The sequence below is a fragment of the Thermobia domestica genome, chromosome 13, assembly GCF_964235325.1.
Source record: "Thermobia domestica chromosome 13, izTheDome1.hap1.1, whole genome shotgun sequence".
Classification (NCBI taxonomy): domain Eukaryota; kingdom Metazoa; phylum Arthropoda; class Insecta; order Zygentoma; family Lepismatidae; genus Thermobia; species Thermobia domestica.
In genome coordinates, this window is record NC_137466.1 from 35,913,720 (window position 1) to 35,930,716 (window position 16,997).

The 16,997-nt window shown below is 34.6% G+C and overlaps 1 protein-coding gene across 1 annotated transcript in view; it reads right to left on the reverse strand.

Annotated features, from left to right (window-relative positions):
- The window catches only part of tun (N-terminal glutamine amidase tungus), a 236,399-nt gene that overhangs the window by 21,485 nt on the left and 197,917 nt on the right, over positions 1-16,997 (reverse strand). The window contains exon 3 of the mRNA XM_081735620.1: positions 4,441-4,586. Coding sequence (XP_081591746.1) covers positions 4,441-4,586 — 146 coding nt within the window. The remainder of the gene's footprint in view (positions 1-4,440; positions 4,587-16,997) is intronic.

The following is a 16,997-nucleotide window of genomic DNA, read 5'->3' on the forward strand; positions in this document are numbered from 1 at the left end:
TCGGTTTCATTACGCAATCATATAGTATATTCATATTTTTGGGATGTACATACAAGGCACCGTTTTCATAAGGAGGACCCATGGGCAAAGATGTAACATATAATCCTTCCGTTCTGCACACAGTGTGCTAAGGTGGAGTCAATTTGATGTTTACTTCCTGGTGTTAATTTTTAATGTTTAGTAGTCTATATTGACTGTATATCCCTTTATTTATAGTAATTTTTGTACCTCAAATTTAGTAAAACCCAGTAACAAGTTAGGAAAGTCAGTCGAATGCAGAATAAAGAAATCAGGATATTTTTAAATACAGTATTAAAAAACAGTGGTCTCAGTACGACTACCACTTTAGCATATAATTTCAACACAAAGGGTTTAATGATGCAGTTAACACATACCTGGAGTGTTACCAATCAGACAAAGAGACGGAGTTGAATGGTATGAAAATAACACCGCGGGGAAGTTATAGAATTACGTGATTGAACGAAAGAACGCCAAAATAGGAACATCACAATGGTGATCTTTCTATATATATATACACACCATGTGCCATTAGTAATATCCCGGTAAGCATGGGGAACGCAAGCCATTAAGTTGTTAATAAAGTAATTACTATATTATTCATCAGTGATAAGCGAAACTTTCATTTGCTAAGAACAATGATTCTGCAAAGATATCACAGCTACTTCAAAGCCTTATACATCACGTAGATACACGTATACTGTTTCTAGGCGTGCATGTTGCTTTTCAAGAATATCTAGCAACTGACATTGAGAATGTGTATTAGTTTTCATTCTTTTGATATGAGCAAACCATTACGTGGTGTATTTGACATTTTTATCAAGTTAGGAAAAACGTATTTTAATTTTACGATTTTTAGAAATGTTTTGCGAAAGTCATTTGTGAGTGTACGAATTTTCTGACAACATTTACATAAGTAGAAGTGCTGTCATCTGTTGTTTCTACATTCAATATAGTCCTACTCGTCGCCGATTATATTTCATTCCTCGAAACCACCTATAAGCTATTTATGTCAGAGAAAGAAAGACAGGGAAGAGCAAAAGGTTTAAGATAGGGACATGGAACGTACGTACTATGTTACAGGGAGGAAAATTAGAAAATCTTAAAGAAGAAATGAAACAAAATAATTTAGATTTGGTAGGCGTTTGTGAAGTTAGATGGGAAGATAATGGGGTATTGAACACCGAAGGATATAGAATGTTTTACTCAGGTAATGAAAAGGGCGGTCATAATGGCGTAGGAAAATTCTTGGAAAGCGCTTAAAGGAGAAGGTAGTGAAAGTAGAATTTATTGATGATAGAGTTATGATGTTAAGGCTTAAAGGGAAAACGAAGGATCTAGTGGTGATACAGACATATGCACCGACGACGTCGCATGCAACTGAAGAAGTAGGGGAAAATTATGAGAAAATAGAAGAAATTATAGATAGGGAGAATAAGGGTGCATGCATAAGTCTAATGGGAGATTTCAATGTAGTTGTGGGAGAAAAACTGGAAGGTAGTATCGTAGGCAAATATGGTTTAGGCGAAAGAAATGAAAGGGGAGAGGGACTGGTGAATTTCTGTAAACAGAATTCACTAGTAATTGGGAACACTTGGTTCAATCAGCACAAGAGAAGAAGATATACATGGAAATCACCAATAGACGGCGGAAGATATCAGATAGACTATGTTATAATTCAGGACAGGTATCGGAATAGCTTAAAGAACGCGAAGACCCTTCCCGGGGCTGATATTTTCTCTGATCATAATCTTGTGCTGGCCGAAGTAGATATTCAACTGAAAAATGTAGGCAGAAGAAAAGTAGATAACGAAGTGTTGAATACTGAAAAGTTGAAAAACGAGGAAATAAGAAATCTTTTCGTTGAAAAATTCGAAGAAAAATGTACAAACGAGGAAAGGATAGGTGTAGGTAGTAACGCACGGTGGGAACATATTAAACGTTGCTTACAGCAGGCTGCAGAAGAAGCAGTATGTTACCGCGAACACAAAACTGCTAAGAAACCATGGGTTACAGAGCAGATGTTGCAGAAAATGAGTGAGAGGAAGATGTGGAAACAGGTTGATACAGAAGGGGGCAGAAAGATGTACAGAAAGTTAAATAATAAATTACGAAGAGAAACAGTCAGAGCGAGGGAAGAGTTTTACAAAAGAAAATGCGAAGGCATAGAAGAATTAGAAAGAGTTGGGAAATATGAGGAAATGTACAAGGAGGTGAAATCTATGGAATTTCGGAGGAAACAAGGGGGTATTACGATGGCAGTAGAAAATAAGAATGGGAAGGTAGTCAGCGAGAGAAATGAGGTCATAGGAAGATGGAAAGAAAACGTTGAAGACTTATATGAGAGTAGGGATAGACCATGTAGCCTAAATGTTGAAGTAGAAAATGAAGTAGACGAGGATGATAAAGGGTTTAGTATTCTTCGGGATGAGTTTGAAAAGGCTATATCCGAGATTAGGAATGGAAAGGCAACCGGAATAGATAGCATACCAATCGAATTCATTAAAAATATAGGAGACAAGGGAAAGAAAGAATTGTTGCGACTATGCAATGAAATATATGAAACAGGAGAATGGCCAAAAGACTTTCTGAAAACGATCATGATACCGATGGCTAAGAAATCGAACCCAAAGAGATGTGAGGACTATAGAACTATTAGTCTCATATCTCATTCAGCTAAAATTCTGCTCCGAATACTGAACAGAAGGTTATATGAAAGAACAAATAAAGATGTTGAGGAGGAGCAGTTCGGGTTCAGAAGAGGCAAGGGCACAAGAGATGCAATTGGATTATTAAGGGCGATCGGTGAAAGATTTATTGAAAAAAGGAAAAAGGTGTATGTTGTATTTATTGATCTAGAAAAGGCTTTTGACCGCGTGAATTGGGAATTGTTGGGAGTTCTAACAAAGATAGGGTCGGAATGGAAAGATAGAAGACTCATAAGAAACTTATACATGAACCAACAAGTAAGTGTTAGGATAGGGGAAGAAATGAAGGAAGAGAGTGCAATTGGCAGGGGAGTTCGACAAGGATGCTGCCTCTCGCCAACACTATTTAATGTCTATCTAGAAGATATAGTGAAAAAGAGCCTACATGATGATGATGGTATTTCGGTAGGAGGTAGAATGATTAGATGCATAAGATTTGCAGACGATATGGCGCTTCTTGCAGAATCTGAAAAGAAAATCAATAAAATGTTAGAAAAAATGAGAAAGGGCTTTGAAGAATATGGGATGAAAATAAATGTTAGAAAGACAAAAGCCATGGTGATTGGAACGAAGGGGTCTGTGTCAAATATAAAAGTAGGAGAGGAGAAAATAGAACAAGTAAATAGTTTTCGATATCTGGGTAGTATTATTAGTAATAACATGAAGTGTGAACGTGAAATAAAAGCAAGGATAGGAATGGCGAAAGAAGCCTTTAGTAGGAAGAAGAGTCTGTTTTATGGGACCTTGAATAAAGAGTTGAGAAAAATACTCATAAAATGCTTCGTGTGGAGTGTTGTACGGTATGGGGCGGAAACGTGGACATTACGTAAAGGTGATGAAAATCGACTGGAAGCCTTCGAAATGTGGGTGTGGAGAAGAATGGAAAAAATTAGTTGGGTCGAGCGGAAAACGAATGAGTGTGTGTTAGAAATGGTGGGTGAGAAAAGAACACTTTTAGATATTATTAGGAAGAGGAAAAGAAACTGGTTGGGACATTGCCTAAGAAGAGATTGTATCATGAGGGACTCCTAGAAGGTATGGTGGCGGGAAAGAGAGGGAGGGGGCGAAGGAGACTACAATTAATGGATGATATTAAAACAGAAAGATCATACGCGAAGACAAAGAGGTTAGCGGAGGACCGTGGAGCATGGAAGCTTCTCAGCTGCGGCAAGTGACCTGCCAATAAAGGCAGAATACCTATGATGATGATGATGATTTTATCATTTATAAGAGTCATGTTCGTTTAATAAGAAAAAAAAAATATTTTTTAAAGGTACTTGTGCAGCAACTGCATATAAAACAGCAATGATGATGTACTAAAATCACTTCTAATTATGTCCAGTAGTTGACTTGAGGACTACCATTATTCCGAAGTGCAATAAAATTGAAATAGCACAAGCCTTGTGTCAAAATTTAACTCGAGTAATATTTTTATACTACTGCCATCTGAACGACGATTCTATCAAATAACTGGATCCTGCACTTTACTATTCATAACTCGTTGTACATCTGTATTATTTGTGGTTGTTCTAAAGTTTGTCATTATGTGTTGCAACAACGTGAAGTCAACAGTTGTCTTTTCAGTAACAAATGGATCTACTGACATCTAGTTCATATTAAGTTTCTCAAATGTAATCTGATAAAAATTAAGCACACCAAATACATAAATGAATGCACAAAGAAAGAGTTTTACTTTTAGGGGGAAAATACTTACCTAAAGTGTTGTGGCGGGAGAATCTGATCAGTGCGAAATGTTTCTGTTACGTATTTGTGAAAATATGTTGGAAAAGGAAGTTCCGATTCCAAGTCGTAGACCACACATCTCTCGTCGGGATTATACAGAAACAACACGTGATAGTCCTGTAAAAAAAAATAAATTTAAAAAAATTAAAAACCCTTTAAGAAAACTGAAACATGTTTATTTTGTAGCTAAAATATTTGCATAGATAAATACACTTTACTACAAGTATTGAGTGGGTCACTGTTAGGAGAAACCAAACAATAGATACACTCTACTACTTATAGCGTATATTTTTCGTATACAGTACATAAATAAATAAATAATTTACGAGGAGAAATAAAAAAGTTCCCGGAATATTGTTCTAGTTTGGGCATTTGTGATGCAATCATAGTGACTCTGGTACAGTGCTGTCCTTACGCTGCCTAGTTATGAATATAGCAAATGTGAAGAGGTCACAACAATCCGTTTACGAATAGTATAGCTAAATGGAGGAGTATGTGGTGATCAGTTGGTGCAATGTCGCTGTTCAAACAATGCACAAACATCAAGTTCATGTGTAAATTGAGGAAATCTGCTTCAGATACTTACTTTGATAGCCTTAACATCAGGAAAACAGCATCAATATCAAATTCACCACTGCAGAAGACATCAAAAGCAATGCGATGCCTGAACTTCGGAAGATACCAAAAGAGAACTTTCGTGCTGAAAACAATGGCAGGAGTATGTTCCGAAGACGCTTGAGTACATTGTGGTAATAAATTCCGGGAACTTTTTGACTTTCCCTCGTATTTCAGCAGAATAAAAACTATCAACTACATGAGACTGAGAAGAAACCAAATACTTTTTAACGCCATAAAAATGTATTTTTTCTAAATTTTATCGAAAATTAGGCGATAACTATTTACTGTCAAGCGAGACATTCTGTTCAGCTCGATGTGATCTATCGATTGATATATCTTTACACAACATAATAGTTAAGCAAAAATTTAGAACTTAATCATATTTTGTATAATGTTGTCTTGCTAATGTCATAACGACAAACTTGGTTAGTGTATACTTCAGTACCAGTTTCATCTTATAGGTGCCCCGGTTATCGTACAGTGTCAATTCTTAAGTTTACATAACAAAAGAAAAAGCTTTACTCATGTTTCTCGAAAACTACTCATGAGGATTTCCACTCATCCATACCAATTTGTTCAACTCAACAAGATCTATCAAATATAAATATAACAGGGCTCATAGTGGTCTGGTCTCTTGTAAATAGTTGAAAGTGACCAAAAGCATACGAAAAAGTGACCAAAATCCCATCATGCCTCTTTTTTCCTTTGTCAATTTCTCCATTACCTCTCTCTGTTGTTTTGTTTTATCTTTTCTTCTTTACTTTTTTTGAGCTTCCTCCTTTCTTAGGTTTTCTAAGGATGCTTTGTAGTTACGTTAAGCAGACTTAGCAGATATAAGAAGCTTCTGAGTAAGTGGAACCAGTTCTGGCCTATTTCCCAATTTCTTCATTCCAGACAATATATTGAACTTAGCATTGAGAGTTCTCAAAGTCATGAAATATTCAAATTCATCACCTACTCTTAAAGAAGAACATGCAAGAAGCATAACACAAGATGAACACGATGAACACCCCCCCCCCCCGCACACACACACAACGTTGAACGGACAGTTAACTATTACGAGAGAAAACTAAAAGACTATTATGATAGAAGAAAGAATAGACACAGAAGGGTTTCAAACCCAACCTAGAGAGCTTAAGTATCCACCAAAAGAATAAACGCTGAAGTAAGAATAAAGCTGACTGTTTCACATGTGACAGCAAGTACTGAAGCTTTCAGAAGAGTAATAAGTAACAAGTTTCTGCCTTTTTCCATTTACTTTTATAATATTTTTCTTAGAAAACTGCCAATGCAATACATAAATCACACGAAAAAGTTACTTTACCTCCCAAAAAAGTAACTTTTATTGACAAATTTTAAAAATAGTAACTTTTAGTGACCAACTTGAAAAGAAAAGTAACTTTTAGTTTGTTTTTTTTTAAAAGTGACTCGCTATGAGCCCTGATATAATTATATTTAGACTTTCTTTTAACGATATTGTAGAATTTGTTTCTCCATTCATACTTTAGTTTTAAAATAAATTAAAATAAGGATATTTATTTATACACATGGTTAGACGCAATCATTTAAACTATTTTTTTCTAAAGAAAAGACGAAACTATGTACACTCATGTCCAAAATGATTGTTGCATATCTATAACTGTCTTCTTGTGAGAATATAATTTGATGATGATTTTGCAGGGTACTTTTAATACTGATACTATTAAATATGTGTATAATCGGGAAATGTATATTTGTGTGAAGTTTCATAGGAAAAGAATTATAAATACGAAAATTAGAATAAGTAAAAGAAAATGTTGCTAAATGGGCAAAAAAGTTTTATTTTCGTTTTATTGTTCTTATTTACTGCTCTTTTGACATGAAATTTGCCACATACATATCTTTGTCGATTATACAAATACTAACATTGTAAGAAATATCGCGCGAATTCGTTATCAAATTATATTCCTACAACATATTTATAGACATGCGACAATAATTTTGGACATGAGTAGTGATGAGTGCAAGAGTCCTGGTCTTGCAGTGTTTGCGAGTCTTGCATGCAAGACCAAGACCAGGAATCCCGATGCAAGACCAAAACCAAGACCAAGACCAAGGACAAGACCAAGACTCTTGCGCGAGAGTCTTGCACAAGTACCAGTATTACTTTATATATATATATATATATATATATATATATATATATATATATATATATATATATATATATATATAATGTACAAAACGAGGGGGAAAATCATTACATCTTTTACTTTAATTTCTTGGCTTCAGTAAAAATGTCGCTGGAGTGAATGTATTCCCAGTAGTTTATGCAATCCGTGTGAGTCGATCTGCCCCAGTAGCATATAGCTACAGTATGTTGTTTTCTGAATCGGCTGTTCGCTTTTTCTGTAGTTATTATTCGTTTTCAAGTCACACAGGTGTCATCTTGCGCCATATGAGCTTTTTGGTAGACAAACACGTGGGTTTTCTCGTTTTTTTTTTTTTTTTTATTTCCTCCTACTTCATTCCACCATTTCAGTCATTTCTCATCATCACAGTCTCCCTTAGCCTTGGTGCATAAACGTGGGACACTAGGCACTTCATTTCATTTCAAAGCAAGTGATGTTCTTCTTCCAAAACTAAAGAGAAATGTAGTATTGAACATCGGTAATTCCGTACATCATAGTTGTCGACTACATGGATATGGTCTTGGCTCCGACACACAAGCATCCGTTGGAAATTTTTAATGTGTGCTCATAAAATTAATATCGAAACAACATTTTCATGGCACTGACAAAAACTTAGTGCATGTGACCGCAAGTTTGACTTCATGGGCGGATGCTTATACGCTGAATAATTATTTATCAATATAACTTTTAGCCTCCTTAGGTATACGGCACATCGAGGATTAAGCGATATAACATTATACTACAACAGTAAATCTACATTATAAAATTGAAAATGACTATGTTTGTGACTCCTAATCTCTTGAACCACGCACTCGATCTCGATCAAATTTTCAACATAGTTTTGGGCTTGGGAATGTTTTCATCATTTCACTTTGACGATAAAACTTAGGGGAGAGGGAGTTATAAAATATAACTTAATTAAACGACCAATCTCAATCAAATTTTTAATATAGATGAGGTTCAAGTCTGGAATGTTAGTTTTCACTTCACTTTGACGGAGCAACGTAGGGGATGATGAGGAGGGGGAGATATACAAAAATCAATATAAATAAAAATAAAAGTGACTCAGTTTGTGGCTTAATAACTCTTGACCACCCAACCGATCTTAACAAAATTTTAAACATGTATGAGGTTCGGGACTGGAAAGTTTTTTATAGTTTCACTTTGATGGCAGAACCTAGGGGGGAAGAAGGGGGTATATATAAAAATAAATAAAACTTAACTCTTGATACACCCGACCAATCTCGATCACATTTTCAACATAAATGATGTTCGGACCTGAGATGGTTTCTGTCATATCACATTGACGGTGCAGCTTAGGACAGGGGGAAGGGAGGGATATTTTAAAATGATTTAAAAGATCGATATTTGAGTGGAATCAATAGTTTTGGAGGTCGCTTAGATAAACAGTGACACTTCCAATGCTGTTTAAATCCAAATTGAGCCCCATAGCTTTGCGGTGGGGGGAGATATATAAAAATGATCGAAAATGATAAATATTAGTGTCAAATTCATAGTTTTCGAGGTCGCTGAGCTGACTACTGACACTTCCAATACTGTTTACGACCAAATTCAGCCCCGTAACTTGGGGAAGGGGGAGGAAGGAAATATATAAAAATTATCGAAAATGGCCATTATCAATGTCGAATCCATGGCTTTCGAAGTCTTAGAGATGAACAGTGACACATCCGATGCCGTGCCTTGCAACATTGGGGGAGGAGGAGATATATAAATTTATTGAAAATGACCGATATTAGTGACAGATCCATAGTTTTCGGCAGTGGCGGCGGTTGGACGTTGAAAGTGGGGGTCAAGACATGATGTGAACAATTGTACCTAAGTATATCAATCTTAGATTTCCTGGTTGTTTCTAACACTGTTTGATGGAAGGTTGTATAACTAATAGGATACTATCTTTTTTCCCTTAAAATAACGTATATCGTATTTCTATTTTATTAAGTAAATACATAAGAGCAATACAGGTAGGTACTAGTCCTTTATACTCTAAAACAACGAAAGTATAAGAAGAGATTTGAGTTCTTACTCATAAACATCTTAAAATTCTGTCTGGAAAATTGTGTGATCAGATTGTTTAATAAATTTGCAAAACAAATAAATAGAAGGGATAATATTAATCATAGTAATGAATAATGACGCTTGTTTTGCAGAAGTTATGTTGAAACTGGGAATTAATGAACAACTTATACTTTTAATTTCACACATGCCATTAAATGAATGTTTTTACTCTTAGAAAATGAAATACAGTAAGTACTGCAAACATATGCTATGACATATAAAGAAATATGCAATTGCAATATTAATTGCTTTGAACTGCAATTAAAACGCAATTCTTGTAGCTTTCTTAACTCCACGGGAAGACAAATAACCAATACGTACTCACACAACGGCAAACATCATATGGCACCATTTTTTTATGAAACAGTAATACATACAAAACCTTTACCAGGGTGTTCACATTCTGGAAAATAAGTGAAAGTCAGGGAAAGATCAGGGAACTAAAAATGTATCAGGTGAAGTGAGGGAAATGGCAGATTGGTTAGGGAAAGTCAGAGGAAAATCGATTTAGGTCCATTGTTCAATTACTGAATTTATGAAATAGGGTTGATTTCTTTACTGTTACTGGATGCAAAATGTGGTGTTCTCAATGATGATATTGAGGGAGTCAGTGTTCTCTGATACAGTTGTTGAAACTAATTTTTTGCGAGAAACACATCTAACTACATCCTGGCATATTTTCTCAAAAGGGTAGACGCTGTTCTAGAATTCCATGGTGCCAAGATGATATCTGGACAAGTGACTGAGAACGCGAAGAAAATAGTATCTCCAGCTCACAGTGAAAGCTCAGACTGAAGAATTTAAGGAACACTCAAATAAATTCATAGCCAATGACAGAGATGGTATTGAACTTGATGAGTTTATTATTATTATTATTATTATTATTATTATTATTATTATTATTATTATTATTATTATTATTATTATTATTATTATTATTATTTATTTATTTATTTATTTATTTTAGGAAATATGAAGAACTTCGTTGACTTATGGTCAGTTATGATTTTGTTTTATCTTCTTTCACGGAAACGCATTTTTTGAAAGTGGTTTCACAATAAATAAAATTCTCATTGTTGGCAACTTACAAGAAGAATCTCTGGTGTCTCAACGGATCATATATGATTCTGTGATGACAATAGGTGGATCATCAGGATTAATAATTACAAGAGATATGATGAATTCAGTGAGAAGTTCAAAGAGACAATATCAGATGTATTTGGAAAAGAAAAGAGAAATAAATGCTGGAGACGAGAAGAGGAGAGAGAAACGGAAGATTTAGCAACAACTAAAGGAGCTGGAGGAAGAAGAGAAGAAAATTAAACTGCGGAGACAACAAGAAGGATATTCAGATCAATAAGAAGAAAGCTATGTAAGGAAGGATAAAAACAAATTCCTAAATGGATTGCATTTAACAACTGCACCAGCAAAAGTATGTGTTACATAATGTGTGTGTCTTTTTAATAATCAGTAAAATCATGTATGAACTGTTTATTACTATAGGCAATATTATAATGCTGTGTAATTGATATTATAATGTGTAAGCATATAATGTGTAATTTTTTTTCATATCTTAAGTACTCTGTATACTGCACACTTTCGTTTGTAACTTTACATTTTGTGTAATATTTAAATATGTAAGCCTAATCATTATCGGCCTAATGCACATGTTTGTAAATTTACATTCCTTTGGAAAGAAAGTTGAAAAAAGAAAGAAACAGAAGCGGAAGAGAACAAGGCCAACTATTATGGGAAGTGTGGAGGCTGGGGTTTCTTTCTTTTTTCTATATTTTTAAGTTATTCAGGTGTAAGGGAAATCTGGGATTTTCGTCATGAAAAGTCAGGGAAAAGTCAGAGATTTTTTCTCTAAATTGTGTGGACACCCTGTTTACATTTCCAAGTGAAACTGTATGAATTAGGGCCTCACTTCAAAAAGTGGGGGCAACTGCCCCTCTTTGCCTCCCCCTAATCGCCGCCCATGGTTTTCGGGGTCTGTAAGATGAACGGTAACATTCTGATGCCGTTTTAATCTAATTCAGACCCGCAACTTGGGGAGGAGGGGAGAGAAATATAAAAATCATCGAAAATGACCGATATCAGAGAACGCTTTAGTAAATGTAAAAAGTGACTGACTAACCAAACATATAATTATTTTTTTTTTAAATTTAACCCAGCGAAGTAAGTAATTGATGCTAGTAATCCATATTCACAAGTGAGACTGATTTTGTACAGTTATTTCAAATAACATGGAATTTGATGCCGTTATTTTGTGTTTCTAATATAGGTGAAAAGTTGAGTTTTCAGAAAAGACATAGATGGTTGTGTCGTTTTTAGTTTTCACTCAAATTATTCTAAAATATTAAGAGTTTTGATTATAATAATTATTAATATTTAATTTTTCTCTTTTTTTGGTCAATATTGTTAAACAACAACAACAACTACAACTACTACCAGTACTACTACTACTACTACTACTACTACTACCACCACCACCAGTACCAGTACTACTACTACTAATCATCATCATCATCATCGCTATTCTGCTATTATTGGCAGGTTACTTGCTGCAACTGAGAAACTTCGATGTGCGGTGGTCCTCAGCTAGAAATTTTCTCTTTTAATAACTTCCTTCAATTACAGTCTCCTTCGCTCCCTCCCTCACTTTCCTTCCACCATACCCTCTAGCACGTCTTGACGTAGAAATTTTCTCTTTTAATACCTTCCTTCAATTACAGTCTCCTTTGCTCCCTCCCTCACTTTCCTTCCACCATACCCTCTAGCACGTCTTCCTCAGTCAATATCCCAAACAGTTCTTCTTCCTCCTCTCATCAACATGTAAAATTCTTATTTTTCCTCTACTGCTAATATTTCTAACATCTTCTCATTCGTTCTCATTTATCTTATAAGCAGTGAAGCGTGGGCACATATTAAAAAAAATAAATAAAGGTCATCAGCTATGTTGTACACTATCATCATACACGAAGGTAAACTATATTATATTTAGAAACATATTGTATTTCCGTTACTATTGGAGCATTGTAGAATTTATTATCCCTTATATCCAGAGTAAATTTATCAATGAAAAGCATAATTTTCTTAAAAGCAAGATTTGCTAGACCAAGACTGGGTGTGGAAGACCAAGACCAAATGTTCGAATGCAAGACCAAGACCAAGACCAGACAAAGCAGAAACCGAGTTTTCCTATACATCTTTACGTTGAATTCATAATGTGTCAGTGTATCTTCATCATTGTTATTTTTGCTGTTTTGTAACTGCGGCGTATGCCCATTAGGTCTCCATTTTGTCTGCAGATAAGCGAGGGGAAAGGGATCTCTAATTGAGCAAGCAACTATCCCATGGTGTAACGGAAGAAGCATTGGAAACTAGTTTTCCGAACGCCGGACTGGGTAATTTAATCCTTTAACGCAATGGTTCCCAACTGGTGTGTCACGCAGTCGCATTGGGTGTATTGTGAAATTCTAGAATTTAAAAATTATGAAGCATTTACTAATCAGTTAAAATAAATTCTGAGACCATTGAATGCCTCCAGCGGCAGCAACAATGCTCAGTGCTACGTAGAGTCACTGTTTTAGAAAAAATTATGGTTTTACACTACTGTTCAGCAAATGCAAAACCAAGATCCAGTTGATATTGATCTTGGTCTTGTACTGGAGCTCGTGGTCTTGGTCTTGCTTGAAAGTCTTGGAAGCCTTGTTTTTAAGGAACTTTTCTTTTAAATACGTATTCACACAGAATATAAGATATAATAAAAGCTACGTGTTGACATTGCATGTCTTAATGCGTCAATAGTAACGGAAGTTTTTTTTTTTTAATTTAATATTGTTCATCTCCATGTGAGTATGATATGATGGCGTACAGAATTACTGACGTTCGATACTCTTCGCTTTACTTTAGAACTTCACTAACTGTTTTATGCCGTCTTAGGTACAAAACCACATTTCATAGTATTTCACAGTATCCAATCATGGGCTATGGTAAATGGATCAAATAAGAACAACGTAAATCAAATACTTAAGTTCTTGCCTTGTAACAATTTATAGAATTACGCTCTCTGTCGTCTTCTACACACCATTCCAATTCATTGCCATTCTCCGTGCTCAAGGTAAATTCCAAAGGAAGACCAAAGATACAAGGATATTGTATTTGATTAACAACAAATGCAGATAATTAACGATAATGAGACTATTCATGGCTCAAGAGAGTTCTAGCAGGTAGAATCAAGTAATTAAAACTAAAATTACTTTCGCGATTGTGGAGCAATTTTTGTGTAGAACAAATATATCAATGTAGATCTGAATTTGAAGCTTTTCCGTGGTTAATACACCCATCTGTTACTTCTCACTCATTCTAAAGAAACTTTTGTTTTGACTGTAAGTTTAGTGTAAGTATCTAAAAAGGAGCAGTAAAGAGCAAGTACGGAATGAATTTTCCAGGGCTGTATTGAGCGAAACCTAAAAGTCCGGGAAGTAATTACGTTTATTACAAAAAAGGAAAGAAGCCTACTGTAAAATTGCATTTATATATATATATATATATATATATATATATATATATATATATATATATATATATATATATATATATATATATATATATATATATATATATATATATATATATATATTTAGCTTTGGTTGATACAGTATGTAATATTAATTCGTACTTCCTATGAACTTTCTGAAGTAGGGATGTTATCAACACAAGACGAGATTTCATAATCTCGGTCTCGTTTTAGTTGACAAATAGCGGTCTCGTCTCGAGTCTAAAACTGTCTCTTCGGTTTTAGTCTCGGTCTCGAGGATCCAGATTCGATCTTGTCTTAAAATAAGCCGCGCACCTCTTCATAGTTAAGTGGCTAAAGCTCGTGTTTTCCATGCGTATGTAGCTGATTCAACCCTCAGTAGATGTATCAAGCCTTGGATAGAACTCGAATAGTAATTCACATCTCGCATCAAACAATAGATCTTATCTCAAACAATTAAACTCTAATCAACCACCTCCAATACCATTGTTTGTTTGCTCCTGTTGATTGTTATTCAATCCCACATAGCAGATAACCAATATATAGTAGTAAGCGTGTATTTCATCGTACAGAAACTCGAATTTTACAATTTCTCATTTATTATCTGTTACATTCTCCTTTGACTGCTACGTTCGTCAAAAAAATTGCGGCCATTATCTTAACAAATATTGGTATATTTCTACTACAGTATATTTTGTTTCAAATAAAAGAAATACATTATTACAATTTCACACGCCTGAGTTTAACTGACACTAATAATAGGCTCCTTGTAACTTTTGGTTTAATAGCTAGAGAATTCATCTTTGCTGAGCATGATTTCGTATTGTATCTCGAACAAGGTAGTGCGATTCAAAGTATGGGAGAATGGAATGTGGTGCCAAACATGGTCAAGAAAGAAAAAAAATAAACGCAGGGCTTATGTTGCATTCGATGTAAACGAAGCAAAACATTGCTGTATGTAAATATGCAACTTGCGTCCTTGTATACCTTTATATATATATATAAAAAAAAAAAAAAAAGGTTCAAGAAGTACATGTTCTCTTGAAGCCTGGTCTTGGTCTTGCGCAAGTCTCGCAGATACGGTCTTGATCTTGCACATCTAGGTCTCAGTCTTGCATCGGGATCCCTGGACTTGGTCTTAGTCTTATATACAAGACTAAGGCCAAAACCGCATGACCAAGATTCTTATTCCTCACTATCTTCTTCTTCTTCTTCTTATTATTATTATTATTATTATTATTATTATTATTATTATTATTATTATTATTATTATTATTATTAAGGAAAAATCAAATCAGTTTGTTGCGATATCGTGGCGTTCAGAAAAGTGTGTTGCCATTCAAGAAAGGTCCATCGCCTTCAGGATCATAAAATTAAATTTATTATTCCACGTTTAAAAAAAAAAAAAAAAAAACTAATTTTATTATCGATTCCATATTAACGCAAATGCAGAGCAATACACATTTTCATTATCTTTTCATATATATTTTTTTAAAACCTATGGAAACATAAGTAAAGACAAAAATGTAGACATTTATTCCGACTTATCTCAGGCCGTAAAGAAACGTGGCTTACTAAAAATAATGAAAATTTACAAGTTTTCTTTTCCTTGTTTATTCATAAGTGAAAGGATATAATGATATGCAACTTACCACAATCATAGATAATGTTGTTCTACAACAGAAAATATGAACCTGAAGAATTTTCAGTGTTGCCATCCATAGAAATTACAGTGTTGCCAGAATAACAATTTCCCTCAAATCTAAGTTAAGGCAGTGACTAGAGGAACGATCTCAACTGCACTTGATTACGTATTGTGTTGTTTTGGTTTGCTGTGAACTACTTTTCAAATAGCATTATTATTTAGTTTTAATAACTGTATGTTAAAACTGTTTTGTTTATTACAAACTAAATACAACTATTATTTAAAAAGTAGTTCAAAGGAAACCAAAACAACATGATACGTAATCAAATGCAGTTGAGTTCGTTCCTCTAGTCGCTGCCTTAACTTAGATTTTAGGGAAATTGTTATTCTGGCAACACTGTAATTTCTATGGATGGTAACACTGAAATTTCTTCAGGTTCATATTTTCTGTTGTAGTACAACATTATCTATGATTGTGGTAAGTTGCATTTTATTATCTACTTTCACTTATGAAAAATAAGCAAAAGAAAAATTGTAAATTTTGTGTTATTTTTAGTAAGGCAGGCTCTTAACCTACGTACCCGCAGAAGTGTCTACTCCAGATTTCACCAGAGAATTTTATGTTTCTACTCTCTCCAGTTTCATGCTCATGAAATGAAATTTGTAGTTTTACATCCCACGATTATACTCTTGAGGACAAAGAAGACAAAAGAATGAGAATGTAGTGAGAAACGGTGGAATGAGAATGAAGTGAGAAACGGGAGAACCCGAGAAAATCCATGGTCACGATGTTGTCACTAATAACTTAAGTGGCCGAGGATTGAACCAGGGACACCTCACACAAGAGTTGAGCGCTCTACCGCTGAGCGACTGTGCTACCCGTTTACATTCATGCTCAAATCACAAATGTGAAGGCGCGTATAGCCACAACACTCATAGTTTATAACTTGCTAACTTTATGTTCACACAGCAACACCACATAGTACACTCAGTAACAGCAATCCTGCTCCCACACACAATCACATCCTGCATCTTGCTAACAATCTATGGACTTCTCAAAACTTTCTGATACATCTGTGTAAATATACGACTAATTAAACGAGAAATATGTATATAGTCTAGTTCAGAACGATAGATTTATCTCTCTCTAAAGCTCAAGGGAGAATAAATGTTCCTTGTTATCTTCCAATCTGGGAGTTCATATTCCTTCCAATCTGGGTTGAGTGGGAACAATTATGTAATGCTTTTCTTTTTTCTTTTTAACCTGTTAACAAACTATACAATTTTTCACTCATAATATTACTTCCTATGTTACACTGACTCACCATTAAGACTAACTGACGTTCTTCTGGTAAAACTATAGGAAATCGATAAAAACAAGGAACTGAACCGTGCACACAACACAAAATTTCATTATGGAATCTCAGAAAATAGTTAAAAGAACTACGTTACCTTATACTCATTTGTTATAGCAC